Below are 14,673 nucleotides of genomic sequence, written 5' to 3'. Positions count from 1 at the left end.
AGTTGCAAAGAAAAAAAAAACCCAAAAATCCTTGCGGCGCACCAGTTTCAAGCTCACACATTCTTGTGGTGCTCTAGCAAACCACAGGTCTAAAGTGCAAGAACCACAGCAAAGTCCTAATAGGAGGAAAAAGAGAAAGAGTGTATCATTTTTTTCCTTGCTGTTGGGTTTCTATTATGTGTGTCTGTGTTTACAGAGAACGTGTACAAACAGAACATTGAGCAGCTGGATAAGGTCAGGACGGAGTGGGAACAGGAACATATCAAAATCTGCGAGGTAAACATTGACTTTTGCAGCAGTATATTTGTGCACTCTTTATTTTATCCTACTTGCAGATATCAGTCTAAGACCCAAGATATTGTCCCAAGGGTTTTGCTGTTTGCTTTATGTGGTATCTCAGTAGATATCTTTGCAAAAATACTGCAAAAACTAGAGTTGATTTAGAAATAGCTACTAGCTGTCTCACTTGCTTACGCTGTCCTTGCTTGTTCAGCACATGTCTGTAAACATAAAGGAGAGGAGTAAGTGCAGAGGTGTGAGAAGTGGAGCAATATATGAACTGGTACAACCTATTTGCAAGCATTTGTTGCCAGTTTTCACCCACAACTTAACATAAGAATACACTAGCTTTAGGGATGGTCTTCTATCACAGCCCAGATAAGATTGTTTCTCAAATAACTGCTTTGTGACAAAATCAAATTTCAGTAGAAAATCAACAGAAATGTAGACATGAAAATTCACTCAGTTTAAAAAAAGAATTTCAGAATTGAAACAAGAAGAATTCAACTAATCCATTAAAAACGAACAAACAAAAGATTCCCTTTAGATTAGGATCTGCAAGAGGCTTCCAGAATGGCTTCTTGCTGTAATGCAGGAGAGGTTTTTTTGGCTAGGCTAAAAAAGTATGTACCATAGCATTCTGAGAGCAAAGATATCTGAGCCACTCAGAATCTTTATTTTGCATAGCACTTTATATTCGCCTGCAAGAATATCTGCCCTCTACCAAATCTTTCAATTGAAAGGTGGTAGTGGAAAAGTCTCTATTTCCACTATGCTGAGGATGGACAAGGAGATTTGCACTTGGCTAGTAAGTTTTGCACAACAATTTACAGGAACTGGTTGACATCCAAATCAGCCACATATTTGGTCATATTAATCCTTCAAATACATTTGACCATCTGCTAAAGTATGATTTTGCTATGTTTACTTGTTGCAGGCTTTATTTCCACATAAAATAAAATGCCAGGCGCATAGCTTTCCAGTTCTCTGCTTCCTCTTAAATATTCCCTATCTGGGAGGACTGGAAAGTCCCATGGCTGGCACAGCAGACTTTCTATAGAAATTGTACCCAGCCTTAATTTTCCCCCTTCTTAAAAAGCCAACAAACAAGCAAAGCGTTCCACAACCTAAACTACTTCATTTCTCCCGTATGGCTAAATTCTGAATAGCCCACAGAGCTTGTGGCCTGCCTGCTGCTTAATTCAAACAACCATTCATAAAGGAGGGGCATCTTTAATGCCTTCTTTCAAAAGATAGAACAGATAGATTTTTTTTTTTTTTGAGGCATTTAAAAGTAGTAACTAGTACAAACGCAACTTAAGATCCCAAATTTCTGGCTGCATAGTGGGGAATCTGGAAGTGCCAAGGTCGCTTAGGTCTCTAGCTGAGTGCTGGACATCCATAGCCCGAAAATCTTGGCTAGCAAGTGGCAGCACTGGGACAGCCTTTGTCACGGGGACTCTGCCATATTCCTTGGCACGAGATGCCCAGGTTCACTAGGAGTCTGTCACACAAGCCGATGGGGCATGAGGGATGTGTCTAACACAACAGCCAGCTGTACTTTGCAAAGGGCTTGACAAGCCAAGTCACTACGCTTCCCTCTTTGATGAGCTGCATTTCCTGACAGAACACCATTTACCCGGAAAATTCCCAGTCGGCTCTCGCACTATTGTAGCAGCCCCTTAGGGGCTAGGCTTTTTGTTCAGAATGGATATTGAAATACTCATTTTCCACCCTTCAGGTTCTCTTTAAAAGCTTTTTCTCTCAGAAACTGGTCCCAACAACAGCTGACTCCCTGATGGACTCTTTTTTTTCTGGTTGGTTTTTTTGTTTTTTTTTTTTTTTAAGTTCGTAAGATATTAGACGGCAGGCAGTGTACCCAACTGAATGTTATGCTGAATATTGTATACATTTGTGATGTTCTGGACATAATTACTAGCAAACGGAGAGAGAAACAGATGGCTGGAAGCATCTGAGCTTTTCACACCTCATAGAAAACCAAAAATTGATGTTCTACTTATAACAGCAGAATTTAGAGATCAGGGTCATCTCTTTTTTTTTTTTTTTAAGTTTTTGAAGAAAGAGTTTATCTGCCTCTTCCCCCAACTCAGTTCACACATCTCCTCTCTCTTGTTCCTTCATTCTTCCCAAGCTGTGCAACAACATGAGAAAATGAGACAGATGAAAGAAGGGAGTAAACTCTGAAGAAAGAAAAATGCCTTCTTTTTACCATGAAAATAACCTTAGAAATGAACAAAGGCAACTCCAGAGAACCTCAAAGAGTTTCAAAAGAGAAAAGTTTGGAAAGACATTTTAGAAGGCAGAGATGGATATTTTTGGTTTCTACCTCTAGCACATATACAACCCTTTTCTGCCCGTTCTCTACTGATCTGTTAAACATCAAGATTTCAGTGCGATGGGCAGACAGGACCCTGACTCTGCAATCCTTGGCAGTAGAGGTAGCAGTCAGATCCAGATACTGATTCCTTTCCCCTGCTTTATTTTTGTTTATAAAATATAACTTTAGTTTGGTGCAATCAATTAAAACAAATTCTTGAGCACAAAGAAGTAGATGGCATACTCTTTGCTGGGTAAAAAAACTGGGTGGAGGGCTTGGCCCAAAGAGTGGTGGTGAATAGAGTTAAATCCAGTTGGTGGCTGGTCACAAGTGGTGTCCCCAGGGCTCAGTACTGGGGCTGGTTCTGTTATCATGATGATTATCTCTTTATCAATGACATGGACAAAGGAATCAAGTGCACCCTCAGTAAGTTTGCAGACAACACCAAGTTGGGCAGGAGTGTGGATTTGCTTGAGGGTAGAACAGTTCTACAGAGGGATCTGGACAGGCTGGATCGATGGGCCAAGACCAATGGTGTGAGGTTCAACAAGGTCAAGTGCTGGGTCCTGCACTTGGGTCACACCAACCCCATGCAGCGCTACAGACTTGGGGCAGAGTGGCTGGAAAGCTGCCCAGCAGAGGACCTGGGAGTGTTGATGAACAACTGGCTGACTGTGAGCCAGCAGTGTGCCCAGGTGGCCAAGAAGGCCAACAGCATCCTGGCTTGTATCAGGAATAATGTGGTGAGCAGGACTAGGGCAGCAATTGTCCCCCTGTACTCGGCACTGGTGAGGCCCCACCTCGAATACTGTGTTCAGATTTGGGCCCCTCACTACCAGACAGACATCGAGGTGCTGGAGCATGCCAGAGAAGGTCAACAAAGCTGGTGAGGGGTCTGGAAGACAAGTCTTATGAGTAACAGCTGAGAGAACTGGGGTTGTTTAGCCTGGAGAAAAGGAGGCTGAGGGGGGACCTTATTGCTCTCTACAACTACCTGAAAGGAAGTTGTAGAGAGGTGGGATCAGTCTCTTCTCCCAAGCAACAAGTGATAGGACAAGAGGAAATGGCCTCAAGTTGTGCCAGGGGAGGTTTAGATTGGGTATTAGGAAAAATTTGTTCACTTGAAAGGGTTGTCAAGCATTGGAACAGGCTGCCCAGGGAAGCGGTGGAGTTGCCATCCCTGGAGGTATTTAAAAGACGGGTAGATGTGGTGCTGAGGGACATGGTTTAGTGGTGGACTTGGCAGTGTTAGGTTGGAGTTGATGATCTTCAAGGTCTTTTCCAACCAAAACAATTCTATGATTCTGTGCAGTTTCTCCAGTAGCTGAAAAGACATTCTTTATAAAGGAACCTTCAGAATGGTTTGCAGACATACGAACTTGTCCTAGAGGAGCCCCAGCCCTGTTGCTGCCTGCAATGCAAATAAATAACTACCATGAGGCTACCTCACATCTCCTCTTTGGTTTTAGGTCTTCCAGCTCCAGGAGTGTGACCGCATCACCATCCTCCGCAACTCGCTGTGGGTTCACTGCAACCAGCTCTCCATGCAGTGTGTGAAGGATGACGAGGTAGGGGCACCCGCCAAGTAGCTTCACATGCAGAGGAGGAAGAGGAGGAGCAAGAGCGCTCTAACAATACAGCACTAACTTGCCCTTCTCTGTGCGTGCTGGATGTTTCCAGCAAACCGGCTGTTCTCAATGTTCAGTGAGGGGGAGTATTCTCTGTCTAGCTTGTTCCCTCTAGATGTAGACCAGATATATGCCTGGATGTAGATGGTCTGTGTCTCCTTCGGTGACACTTCGATGTCTCCTCCCCTCAGTTTGTTGGGGAATGCTTCCAGCTACCAGAACACTCAGTCAAATATATTTGGGCTCAGGCACAACTTTCAGAAAGGCATCCAGTCATGGTCTCAGAATTGGAGGACATAAAGAACACACTAGTTTTGCTTTTGAGTGCTTGTTTCCTGCTATTAATTTCTTTATTGCATTGAAAAGCCCTGGACTGCCTTTGTCCTCCTCGCTTAAAAGAATATCCAGAGCACAAATAAACAATTGTGTTTACAAGAATGTTTGTACGGGGGACAGGCCAAAGACCCATCCAGGTCAGACATGTATCAAGTATAAATTGTCTCTTAAGGGGAAAAGTATTAGAAGAGCATTAATTATTAATTCAATGTCAAATGTTAAAAATTAAATTAAATTCTTGGATTCTGTTTTGTAGCTGTATGAAGAGGTTCGGGTAAGCTTGGAGAACTGCATTGTAGAGTCAGACATAGACTACTTCATTAAGACTAAAATGACAGGAACACAACCTCCAGGTAATTATTTCTATTGGTCTCGTCAGATGAGTCACCCATTAGGCTGAGTCTGCAGTTGTGCAGTACATGTCCTTTGGAGGTGAAGCCAGCTAGAAGAGTTTCTGCTCTGGCTATTCATTCCCATCAGCCAGCGCTCACTTCCCCCTCACTGTGCTGCCCTCACTCCTTGTGTGGCACTGGAAGTGGGACAGCCGAATGACCCAGGTTAAAAATAGCCCTCAAAAAAAGAAAAAAAAAAAAAACCAAACCAAAACCACAACAACAAAAAAGAAAGTTGTTTTGTTTTTTCAACCAGGCTAATTTCACAGTACAGCTGAACTGGCACCACTAAGGAGGTGGCAAACTGCCTTGCAGAGATGGCAACCTCAATTTCCTGCAGTGGTGACAAGTCAGAGCCAACTTATCATGTAACTGCATCTTGGTGGCCCCTTGACAGAGATGCTGCCTTTTCATTTGCAGCACAGAGAAGACCAGACTCTGTATTCTGTTTTGTTCCACCTGCCCAATAGGGAATAACATCTTTTGTCCTCTCAGGAAGTTGTTTGTATAAGGGCAAGACCCTACTTGGGGGAAATTTTGAATGAAATTGGCTTTTCTCCAGGTTGCAGAAGCAATGTAAGGTTCACAGACTCTGCCCATTCAAGCCAAAGCAGCCTTTTCAACGACTTCAGTGATCAGAACCTCTGGGCTGAAACAGAGACTGGGACAGCAAGAGCTAAGAGCAGTTGGAAAATGAAAACATACTGCTCCAGGGTAGGAGTTCTCCAAAAACATCACCAGGAAGGAGGCTATCTAACATTTCAAATGGCCAAACACAAACCACACCCGCTTACTTCAACAAGCAATACAAGATTTTTATGGACTGAGTGAATGCTTGCACTTCTCTGCAGCTGCTGCAGTAAACAAAGATTCATAGCCCTTGGAAAAAAAAAAAGTCCCTATTTCATCTCTTCATTAGCTGATGAAGAGATGCTGAAAAGACCTCTTCCTCCAATTTTATTTTATTTTTTTAAATCTGTGCACAGATACTGTTTCACTTCCACTATCTGCTCTAACACCATACTGCTACGTCAAAGAGAAAATCCCCTTAGTATGCCCTCAGCAGTATTGATAGAGCTTACTTGCATTCATAACAGGGAATAAGCCATACTGGCATAAGAAAATGTTATACTGATAAAAACCTTCCATGCTAGGAGTTGTACAGGTACAACCATCAGCATTATGAACGCCCTGTCCCAAGGGATAATTATCTCATACAGCAACAGCTTACACCCCTTTGATTTCATTGCAGAGCTCAGAGCTGGCAGCAATTACACCCTAGGAACTTCTTCAGCAGAGCTGGATGCTGCCACTAACTCAGCACTGAGCTATCTGGGGCCTGTTTTTCACTCAGCTTTTCTGTCATTACACCTATGACGATCAAGAATTGGGATTTGGGGATTTTTTTTTAAACAAATGGATTGATACTGGTGCACTGGATGCCATTTTGCTGCTATAGTTTATTCTTCACATAGGGGATTTAATTTCACTGAAATAGGAGCATTTACCAAGGAAAAACTACATTTTCACTGGCAGAAGGGAGAACTGTGCCTTGCAACAGTGCGAAACAACTTCTGTATACCAAGAAATTTGTAATTCGCAGCTAGAGGTTTGGTTGTTATTTTTTTTTTTTTTTCTATGTGAGATTTCTCATTCTCCAGTCGCCCAGGCAATTTTCTGCAAACAGCTCTTGGCTATGTCAGGACTCATTTCTAATAAGAAATAGGTGGGAAAAACACTTAAGAACTTTATGAAAAGCAAAGAAACCACCGACTTGCCTTTTTGTTGTTGGTTTTGTGTTTTGTTTTTTTTTTTGGTTTTTTTTTTTTTTTTTGCCACCTTCTAGGAGGTGATATGTTCTGGAAGTAACATCCCAGTACCTCCACAGCTCTGGCTAATGAGTTTGCACAGTAGCACATGGTGAGCTGTTGATCTGTTTTATTATTTGCAAAATGCAGGAAGAAACCCATGTGTGGTTTTGCATTGTGTAGCAGGAGACCATCATCCTGACCAAACCTTTTGGTTTCTTGATGCTATTGCTCACTCCCCTCTTCTACCTAATCTTACAATGCATTATAGACTAGAAATTATACCAAGGTGACAATCTAGAAAGGTAATAAGAGACCCTTAAATTGGACAGAAAAGTCCCTAATTACTGAAAATCTTATTTGTAAGGATTCTTCACACTCACTAGTTGAACATGCCTGCTCTGCTTATGATCTTGGCTGACCCAATGTGAGAATGTCAACACAACCTTTAGCCCAAGTCCAATGTCTTTCTTAATTTGCTGGTATCAGAACTGAGATAATACGGTATCCCAGACTTCACTCATTTTTGTTTGGCTTTAACACAGCGAAGGAAGAAAGGGTGTGTGGCCACCAGCTCTAAGCAACTACACTGGGAGCTACAAGATGAAAAATAAATAAATCCATCTGTGACTATTTAATCTGTAAAGCTAGACTTGGAAATGGTCTCAATTTCACCCTTAACGACACCATAGGGGAGAGCGAAGGAACTGTAACATAACTGTGTTTGAGAGAACAAAAACCAAATATCTCTGGGTAAACAGCAAATCAGCTCTCAGGAAGTAGATGGGGGAGATATGAAAGGTAGGGAGACACTCAAGCACAAGCACAGACCAGGAAATTGCTCATTATTGCTGCTGGCAATAATGTTCAGAAACATCCCCAGCTCCAACAAAAATTCCTGGTTCGATCCATTAAGAAAAAAAGAATCAAAACACACTGCATCCAATTGTATCATGAGCATGGTCCCAGGCTCATACCGACCATGCTCTGCTTCCCTAAATCCCGAACTTTAAGGCAACAGAGGAAATAGTCATGGAGGAAACTGTCTTCTTAATTAGGTTTAGCCACAGCTATTAGAATAGTTCTTCAGGACCTTGACTATGCTTGTCTCAGGTCTAACATGCCTTTGTACCAAGGACATACCTGCTTACAATCACTTGAATGGCTTTTGTCAAGCCCCCAGGTCCCCCTGAGCTGCTCCAGCCACATCTCGGGCAAGTGCAGACAGGGGCTGTATTGCAGTGTGCTCCAGCAGCCCCTGACGGTTGCATTCTGGTAGGGGAGAAAAAGGTTTCGCCTGTTTGAACACCTCATTTTTATTGCCCTGTTGCAGATGCAATAGGATATGAGAACTACTACAGCAGAGAACCAAACAGAAACAACAGCAGCCCAACCCAGTCTTGTGGGATGATGAAGAGGTGAGTGACAAACTTTGGTATCCAGGTACCAGTACAGGTATTTCTCTGTATGAACAGCAATGTATGATGACAGGAAACAGGACTTGGAAAGTTATTACTTCCTTCACTGTAGCAAGAGGCAGCTACGGATCGATAAATATAACTTGACAGAAGAAGTAAACCTATTAAAAACAGGGTCAGAGTAATTTTGCCGTGGTCTAGTGGGAAGAGAGACAGGGGACAAGTTCATAAAACAATTAGTTGGCCAGCAATGGATAGCATTCACTTATTTCCTCTTTCCTAGTGAGTCACGTCTCATAGTGACAAAAACCCCTTTGTTCGAGGGAGGGCAAAGGTGAATCTAGCTGGGAGCAAAGGCTGGGTAGAGCTGTCTTTTTCAGCAATACCTCCTGGCTTACTGCACCGCCCAGCTGAGCGGAACAAAGAGCTGCTCTTTGTATCTAGACCAAAGGAAAAAACACTTAGTGGAATCACTGTGATGATTAGGGAGGCGCTTTTTCTTTTTCTGATCTATTTATGCTGGTAAATGCTGTAGCATGGATGCAGTTACATCAGCAGAAGAGCATGGTAGATCTATTGGTTTAAATATTTTATACTTAAATGGCTATTTCACAGTGGGAATGGCATCATATTTAATGCAGAAGAGCTTTATATTTTGACAAGCCTTATTACATGGCAAAAACAAGGAGCAGGCTGTGATCTCCCATTTAAAATGTGGTCCGGGCTTGTTAGTGAGCTGATAAGGTTTATATACAATACTTTGTTTTTCAGTCAGAAACCAGATTTTCTATAATAATGAATTCTGATTTTGCATCCTATACAGTTACAGAAGACAATTGTACTGCCATTTAGAATACAACTATGCTCTGCATGGGCAACCAGCCTAGAGACACTGTCTGAGTTTTTCAGAAACTGTCGAGTTTGGATGTCCATTGTCCAGAAACACTGAGCATTCACCAGCTGAAAAAAATCAGACCCTTTAAATATGCCTTAAGCATTCAATAGTATTTCTGTCTATGCTTGAGAATCCTAACCCATATTCTCACTTTACTTAGTCTCCAGTATCCAGCTATGATACAGAAAATAACTAGGCATAGATTTAAAAAAGAAACCCAAAAATTCTTTTAAACTCACAGTTTTTAGAGAGGCTCATTATACAAGCTTTGTGTTTTAAATTGTATCAGAGTTTTCCTTAAAGACAAAGAGATGTCAATCTCTCATAAACAACTGATAATTCTCATCATATTAATATTGTGAAATAATTGGAGTTTTGCACCATGAGTCCTTGGATCAACAACAAAATACTACCTGATGCATTTTATGCACAATTTAGTGATGGCTGATGGTTCAGTATTCTGCTGCATCTTTAAAAATATATTTTTAACTGAAGATAAATATATCTACAGCATAAATGAAAACAGACAGCCACAGGAAGAGGTGACATCTACCCAGTGCTGCAGCAGATGGAGGGAAGGTTGAGTCAGACAGCTGAGACGAAGGAATGCTCATACCCAGTCCTGTTCACTCATTTTGTCATTGGCTTCTCTTGGTTCTGCAGATTCTCTGGATTACTGCATGGAAGCAGCAAAAACAACACGGAAAGTGTCACTCCTTCAGCCCCTCCCCTTGGTATGCCTCTTCGGGAAATAAGTTTACCAGATGTGTTTGGTTTAGATCACATCGCTAAATCAAGCTTTGACACGGAGAAGAAATGGTACAGCAGATATTCACATGTTGGCAGTCAAGAGTAAGACTAGTCTGGAAACTAATTTAGCTTGGATCGGTATTAAACAAATTTCCCAGTGCCAAATAATCCATGTAATCTTCAAAACCTCTGTCTAGGAAAGGGGGAACTGTACATTCAGAACAACACAGTCCAACATAGATAATATTTTTCTCCTAAGGTGGAATACACTACCTCTAAAAAGCCCAAGAGAATACCTACAGTTTTTAAACAGATGAGGTTCATGCCTTATAAATGCAAATATCCATCTCGTTTCCCAGTTACACTGTCTTATTGGAACCCTTGCAACTAGGCATTTATCAGACAACATTTAAAACAGTATTTTGACTATGCAGGAAGCTGGACCTACCAGGCTCCAGCTTGGGCTCGGGCACATGTAGAGCAATGCAGCGTTGCACAGTTGAAGGTAGTCACTCCTCCTGAACTTCCATAGGCTGGGTACAGGAGAGGAGAGCATTCCCTGGACAAGACGCTCAGGAATAGCAAATGCACTCTGCCTTCAGCTTTTTTGACTGCTCCCATGCTTGTCTATCAAAATCTGAAAGTCAGGGAGCCACAATGCTCCTTAGAGCAGTACACAGGTTTTGTTGTCCCCACTGAGGAGTCAGTCATATGTGGGAAACCTCTGCTCACCTCAACAGCAGGGGAAGCTCCCAGGCAGATGCTGGGAAGGAATAAGAGATTTCCTTAATTATGACAAACTGGATTAAAGCAACATCTTCCAAAAAAGTTACGTCAGTGGCAAATAGCACAAATAGCTATCTGGGAACTACGGAAACTACTGGAAGCTGTCTGGTGACCCATCAGCACAGTATTTGTCATTTTTCTCAAGGGAAAAAGAAAAGCCCTATGTGAGTCCCTGAACTGCTCAAATTTTATACCACCAGTAGCAACCATTTTAAACCAATTTAATCACAGCATTTCCCTCTTTGGACAATTTGGATTGTGCTTTAGCAGGGTAAACATTTTTTCCCAACCTGGACGAGGCTAAAGCTAGTTTCTGACCTCCCACAAAGTTCAATGGGTGTATTGTCATCTCATCAATGGGACACAGTTTTTGTGCAAGACTTCACCTACAGTTCACAGCAGCTTTTCTATACACATACATCTCCAGACAGAGAGAGAACAGAAACCCTTGTATTTGTGAACTCTTGCATATGATCCCATGCATTTATAAGCAACTGAACTCTTTGTTTCTGTGTGGTTTTTTTTGTTTTGTTTTGTTTCCCCTCACCCCCAGCAGAGGAAACAGACCGAGTCTATGCACCAATTTTTGTAAATGAACAAGCTGGAATCACATCATCACAGGACTACAGAGTACTTTATGACTACACAGCCCAGGTAATGAAAGACTTCAAAATAAATATTTCATAGCATCAGATTTAAAATAGATGATGTTGATCCAAACAACTTGGAAGGTTAATTCTGTGAAGGAGGTGCTGTCTTCACTTTACAGCCAGAGATGCTTACAGCATTATTGGTCAAGGTCACATACAGAAGCCAGGAAGCTCAACTGCCAGTTCTTGGTGCACATCGCTAGATCACGCTGCCTCAAGATGAAACAATAACATTTTTTGCAAGTGATTCCACCCAAATTAGTGCTGAGCTATTATAACCTCCTCCTAGAGATACAGGAGACCGCAAACGCAAGGAAAACTTTAATTTTTAGGGGATTATGGCTAAATATGCAGTATTGTGCATTCTGAATTTACCTCTCTTGCGAAACATTCTCCTAGGGAAAATGGCTACAGATTGATTGTGTAAGAACATATGACAGATGCTTATCTAGGAATTCTTCTCCATTTGATCTCGCTTATCATCTGGAGAATCCTGCTCTAGTTTAACACTGTGGCTTCAACTGAGGTGCTCTCCATGCTGGAGAGGACTGAATCCCCATAAATGACACTCTTTCCCTGCACTTCCATGTTGCAAGTTGCAGAATCCAGTGGACATGGTCCACACACCAAAAGACTGTTATAAAGAGCAATCTGCACCCTTAACTGGGATATTGAACTCTCGCTGGCTTCAGACCTATCTAGGCGTACTGCCATTAGTAAAAGTTTATGAATATTTTCTTATTCAGATGGACTCCAGAATCTCTTGGACTCTTGCTAAACCATTAGCTTCCCCTAATGGGACTTCCACAATTTAATTGCATGTCAGTTTAAAGGTTCCTTTTATTAGCTTTAGATTAGCAGAATGAGCAGCATCCAGAAGGTCTTATGTCACAGTGCAGAGAGACCCTCACACCAAGGGACCAGCCATCAATAGCCAGCAGTAAAGAAATGGTGGCAAGTGACAGAATCAGCCAGATAAATTACGAAAACAGAGAAAGGGCTGGACAGGAGAGCTTTCTCTTAGGTACAGCAGTGTTCTGCTACCTTTATTACATGTTCTTTGTTTTGCTTTGTTCTACACACCCTTTTATTATTTGCCTGAAATTTCATCCAAGCACAGCTGAAAGTACCTCACTGTTAATGGCCATTCCCCTAAGGAGACTGCTGGTTCTCTGTCAGAGCCTTACTCCAGGAGTTGCCTTAAAAATATGACACACACGGATTTTCCCTGCTGAGAAAAGAGCCTGTTACTACTTTTAGTATATTGTATATTGAGGTCTCTCACTTTTTGAGTCCTTTCTTACCTACTCGGGTACATTAAATTTAGATTTAGCTGATGCATCAAACATGACTGCAAGCCTCTCTCACTCTGTTTTCTATTTTGCCACGCTGCGGGTAGCAAAGTGGTTTCCTATGGAAAATAGGACAGCACTACTGAACGGGCTGATAGCCACTGGAGAATTCAGCAATAGCTTACTCACAACTATTCCATTTGTCTTGGAGATAAAAGTTACCTATCTCAGCAAGAGTTGCTGTACCTCCACTGGTCACCACTGCTCTGTATTAAAAAAACTGAGACACCTATTTAAGGCCTGGATTAGTAGAGACCATGTTTTTATCTCCCTTGGGAATTAAGCTGTTAACTGATTTAGCAACACCAGGAGACTACAAAAGGGTCATGGTTAGCTGGTTTAGGACAGTCATATTTAACCCTTTCCAGCGTTCCCCAATAACACAACAGTCAAGTTGCTCAGAAGGAGACACCATGGAGACTGGGGAAATTTGAGGATCTTAAGGAAATAGACATCTTAGTAAGTGCTTAATCTCTCATTGTCTGGTATTGCAGGCTCTTTCCCAACCTGAAGGGCACTGGTAGACTGTTGAGGAAAGGCAGGGTAAAAAAAAAACAACACACCAGATACATGCTTGGGTCCTCCTGTACTCTAAGGCTCACCACATTTCCTTTCCCTGTCTCCTTTCAGAACACAGATGAACTGGACATCACCGAAGGAGACATTGTAGTTGTCATTGAAGAAAATGCAGATGGCTGGTGGACAGCAGAAAGGAATGGGCAGCGAGGCTTTGTGCCAGGGTCTTATCTTGAAAAGCTTTGATGAAAAGAAGCCCCAGTCCTGAGACTTTAAAAATATTCTATTACTGAAAACAAACAGCACAGAAGGTCTGCTCCAGCTGACCACGGGCAATCCATAACACTGCCTTCTACAATTACCAGTCAGGAAACAGCCAACTGACCATGCTTTTCTCTTCCTTCCTCCTGCCTCATCACAGCATCTCCTGGCCTACGCTGTCTGCAAAAACCATCTTCACCTCAGAGAGACTAGGACTTGAGTTTCTTACCACAGTTCTTCATACCCTCAGCACACTGTGCTGCCATCAGTGTCGCAAATTTGGCAAACTTGGGAGGAAAATCCTGCCCAGAACTTAACTGCACTAAAGGAAAAAAGATCAAGAAGCAAGTGGTGTTTCTTGAGGATGGAGGATCGCCTCCAGCCAGCCTATAAGACACTCTCATGGTCACAGCAGCAATGTTCTCTGCCATGGATCCCCTCCTCTCACCACACAGGCCATGCAAGCATTTTTGATAGTGTGGCTGAAAGCACACTCAAAAAGCAGATAGCTTTGATGTTGCAGGGTCTTCTTAGCTGTACAAAGCAATGAAGAAGCTCCCAAGTTCCTTTTAACAGTCCTCTTTCAAGTTCCCCTTACAACACATGGGTAACCAGGGAGAAAGGCGAGTAACCCTCCACTGTTCTTTACCAGAGTCATTGATGAAAATATGAAAAACAATGAATGAAGCTAGAGAGGAGCACCTGAAGGACCGAGATGTATCAGTAGCAAGAAGACGTAAGGCACTCCCCATCACAGCCACCTCCTAATACAATGAAATTCATGCTATCCATGGCTGTGCTTTGCACTGGATTCTGGGGAAGCAAACTAGGGACAGATGATGAGCCCAAGGCTTGCTTTTACCTTGGTTGGATGGTTTCCCTGACACTTCCCTGGGATTTTTCATGTTTAAAAAACCCCAACAAATAAGCAAAGAGTCCAGCAGTGCTACGCTGCCCTGATCCCTCTCCTCTGAGCACCAGAGAAAGCGCCAATTACCTCCTCATGCAATCTGCATACCCACGTCATCAGCGCATTCTCCTTTCAACTCCCCTGTCCCCCTGGCTGATCCTCTCCTCCTCTTCTGACCACAGGCTTTTCTGTCTCAAACTGCTATCTACAGCCTCTGCATCTCTGGGATTGCTGGCATAGACATGTCCTGGTTCCTTTCCAGGCACTTTTAATGCGTTTGTTCTTCAACAAACCCTCTTCAGAGAAGTTGCACTGTGCAGGTTCACTGTATTTCACAGATTTCAGCTCTATCAG

General features: G+C 42.5%; 1 protein-coding gene across 1 annotated transcript in view; it reads left to right on the top strand.

The window, feature by feature from the left end:
- The window catches only part of PSTPIP1 (proline-serine-threonine phosphatase interacting protein 1), a 54,654-nt gene extending 40,901 nt beyond the window's left edge, over window positions 1-13,753 (top strand). Inside the window, exons 9-15 of the mRNA XM_082489094.1 lie at window positions 197-276; window positions 4,087-4,185; window positions 4,838-4,934; window positions 8,115-8,199; window positions 9,758-9,828; window positions 11,184-11,284; window positions 13,263-13,753. Coding sequence (XP_082345220.1) covers window positions 197-276; window positions 4,087-4,185; window positions 4,838-4,934; window positions 8,115-8,199; window positions 9,758-9,828; window positions 11,184-11,284; window positions 13,263-13,394 — 665 coding nt within the window. The 3' untranslated portion in view covers window positions 13,395-13,753. The remainder of the gene's footprint in view (window positions 1-196; window positions 277-4,086; window positions 4,186-4,837; window positions 4,935-8,114; window positions 8,200-9,757; window positions 9,829-11,183; window positions 11,285-13,262) is intronic.
- Window positions 13,754-14,673: the final 920 nt, after the last annotated feature.

Source organism: Vanellus vanellus (genome assembly GCF_965231255.1).
Source record: "Vanellus vanellus genome assembly, chromosome: 11".
In the NCBI taxonomy this organism is placed as follows: Eukaryota; Metazoa; Chordata; class Aves; order Charadriiformes; family Charadriidae; genus Vanellus; species Vanellus vanellus.
This window is presented reverse-complemented; position numbering and strand designations above follow the sequence as displayed.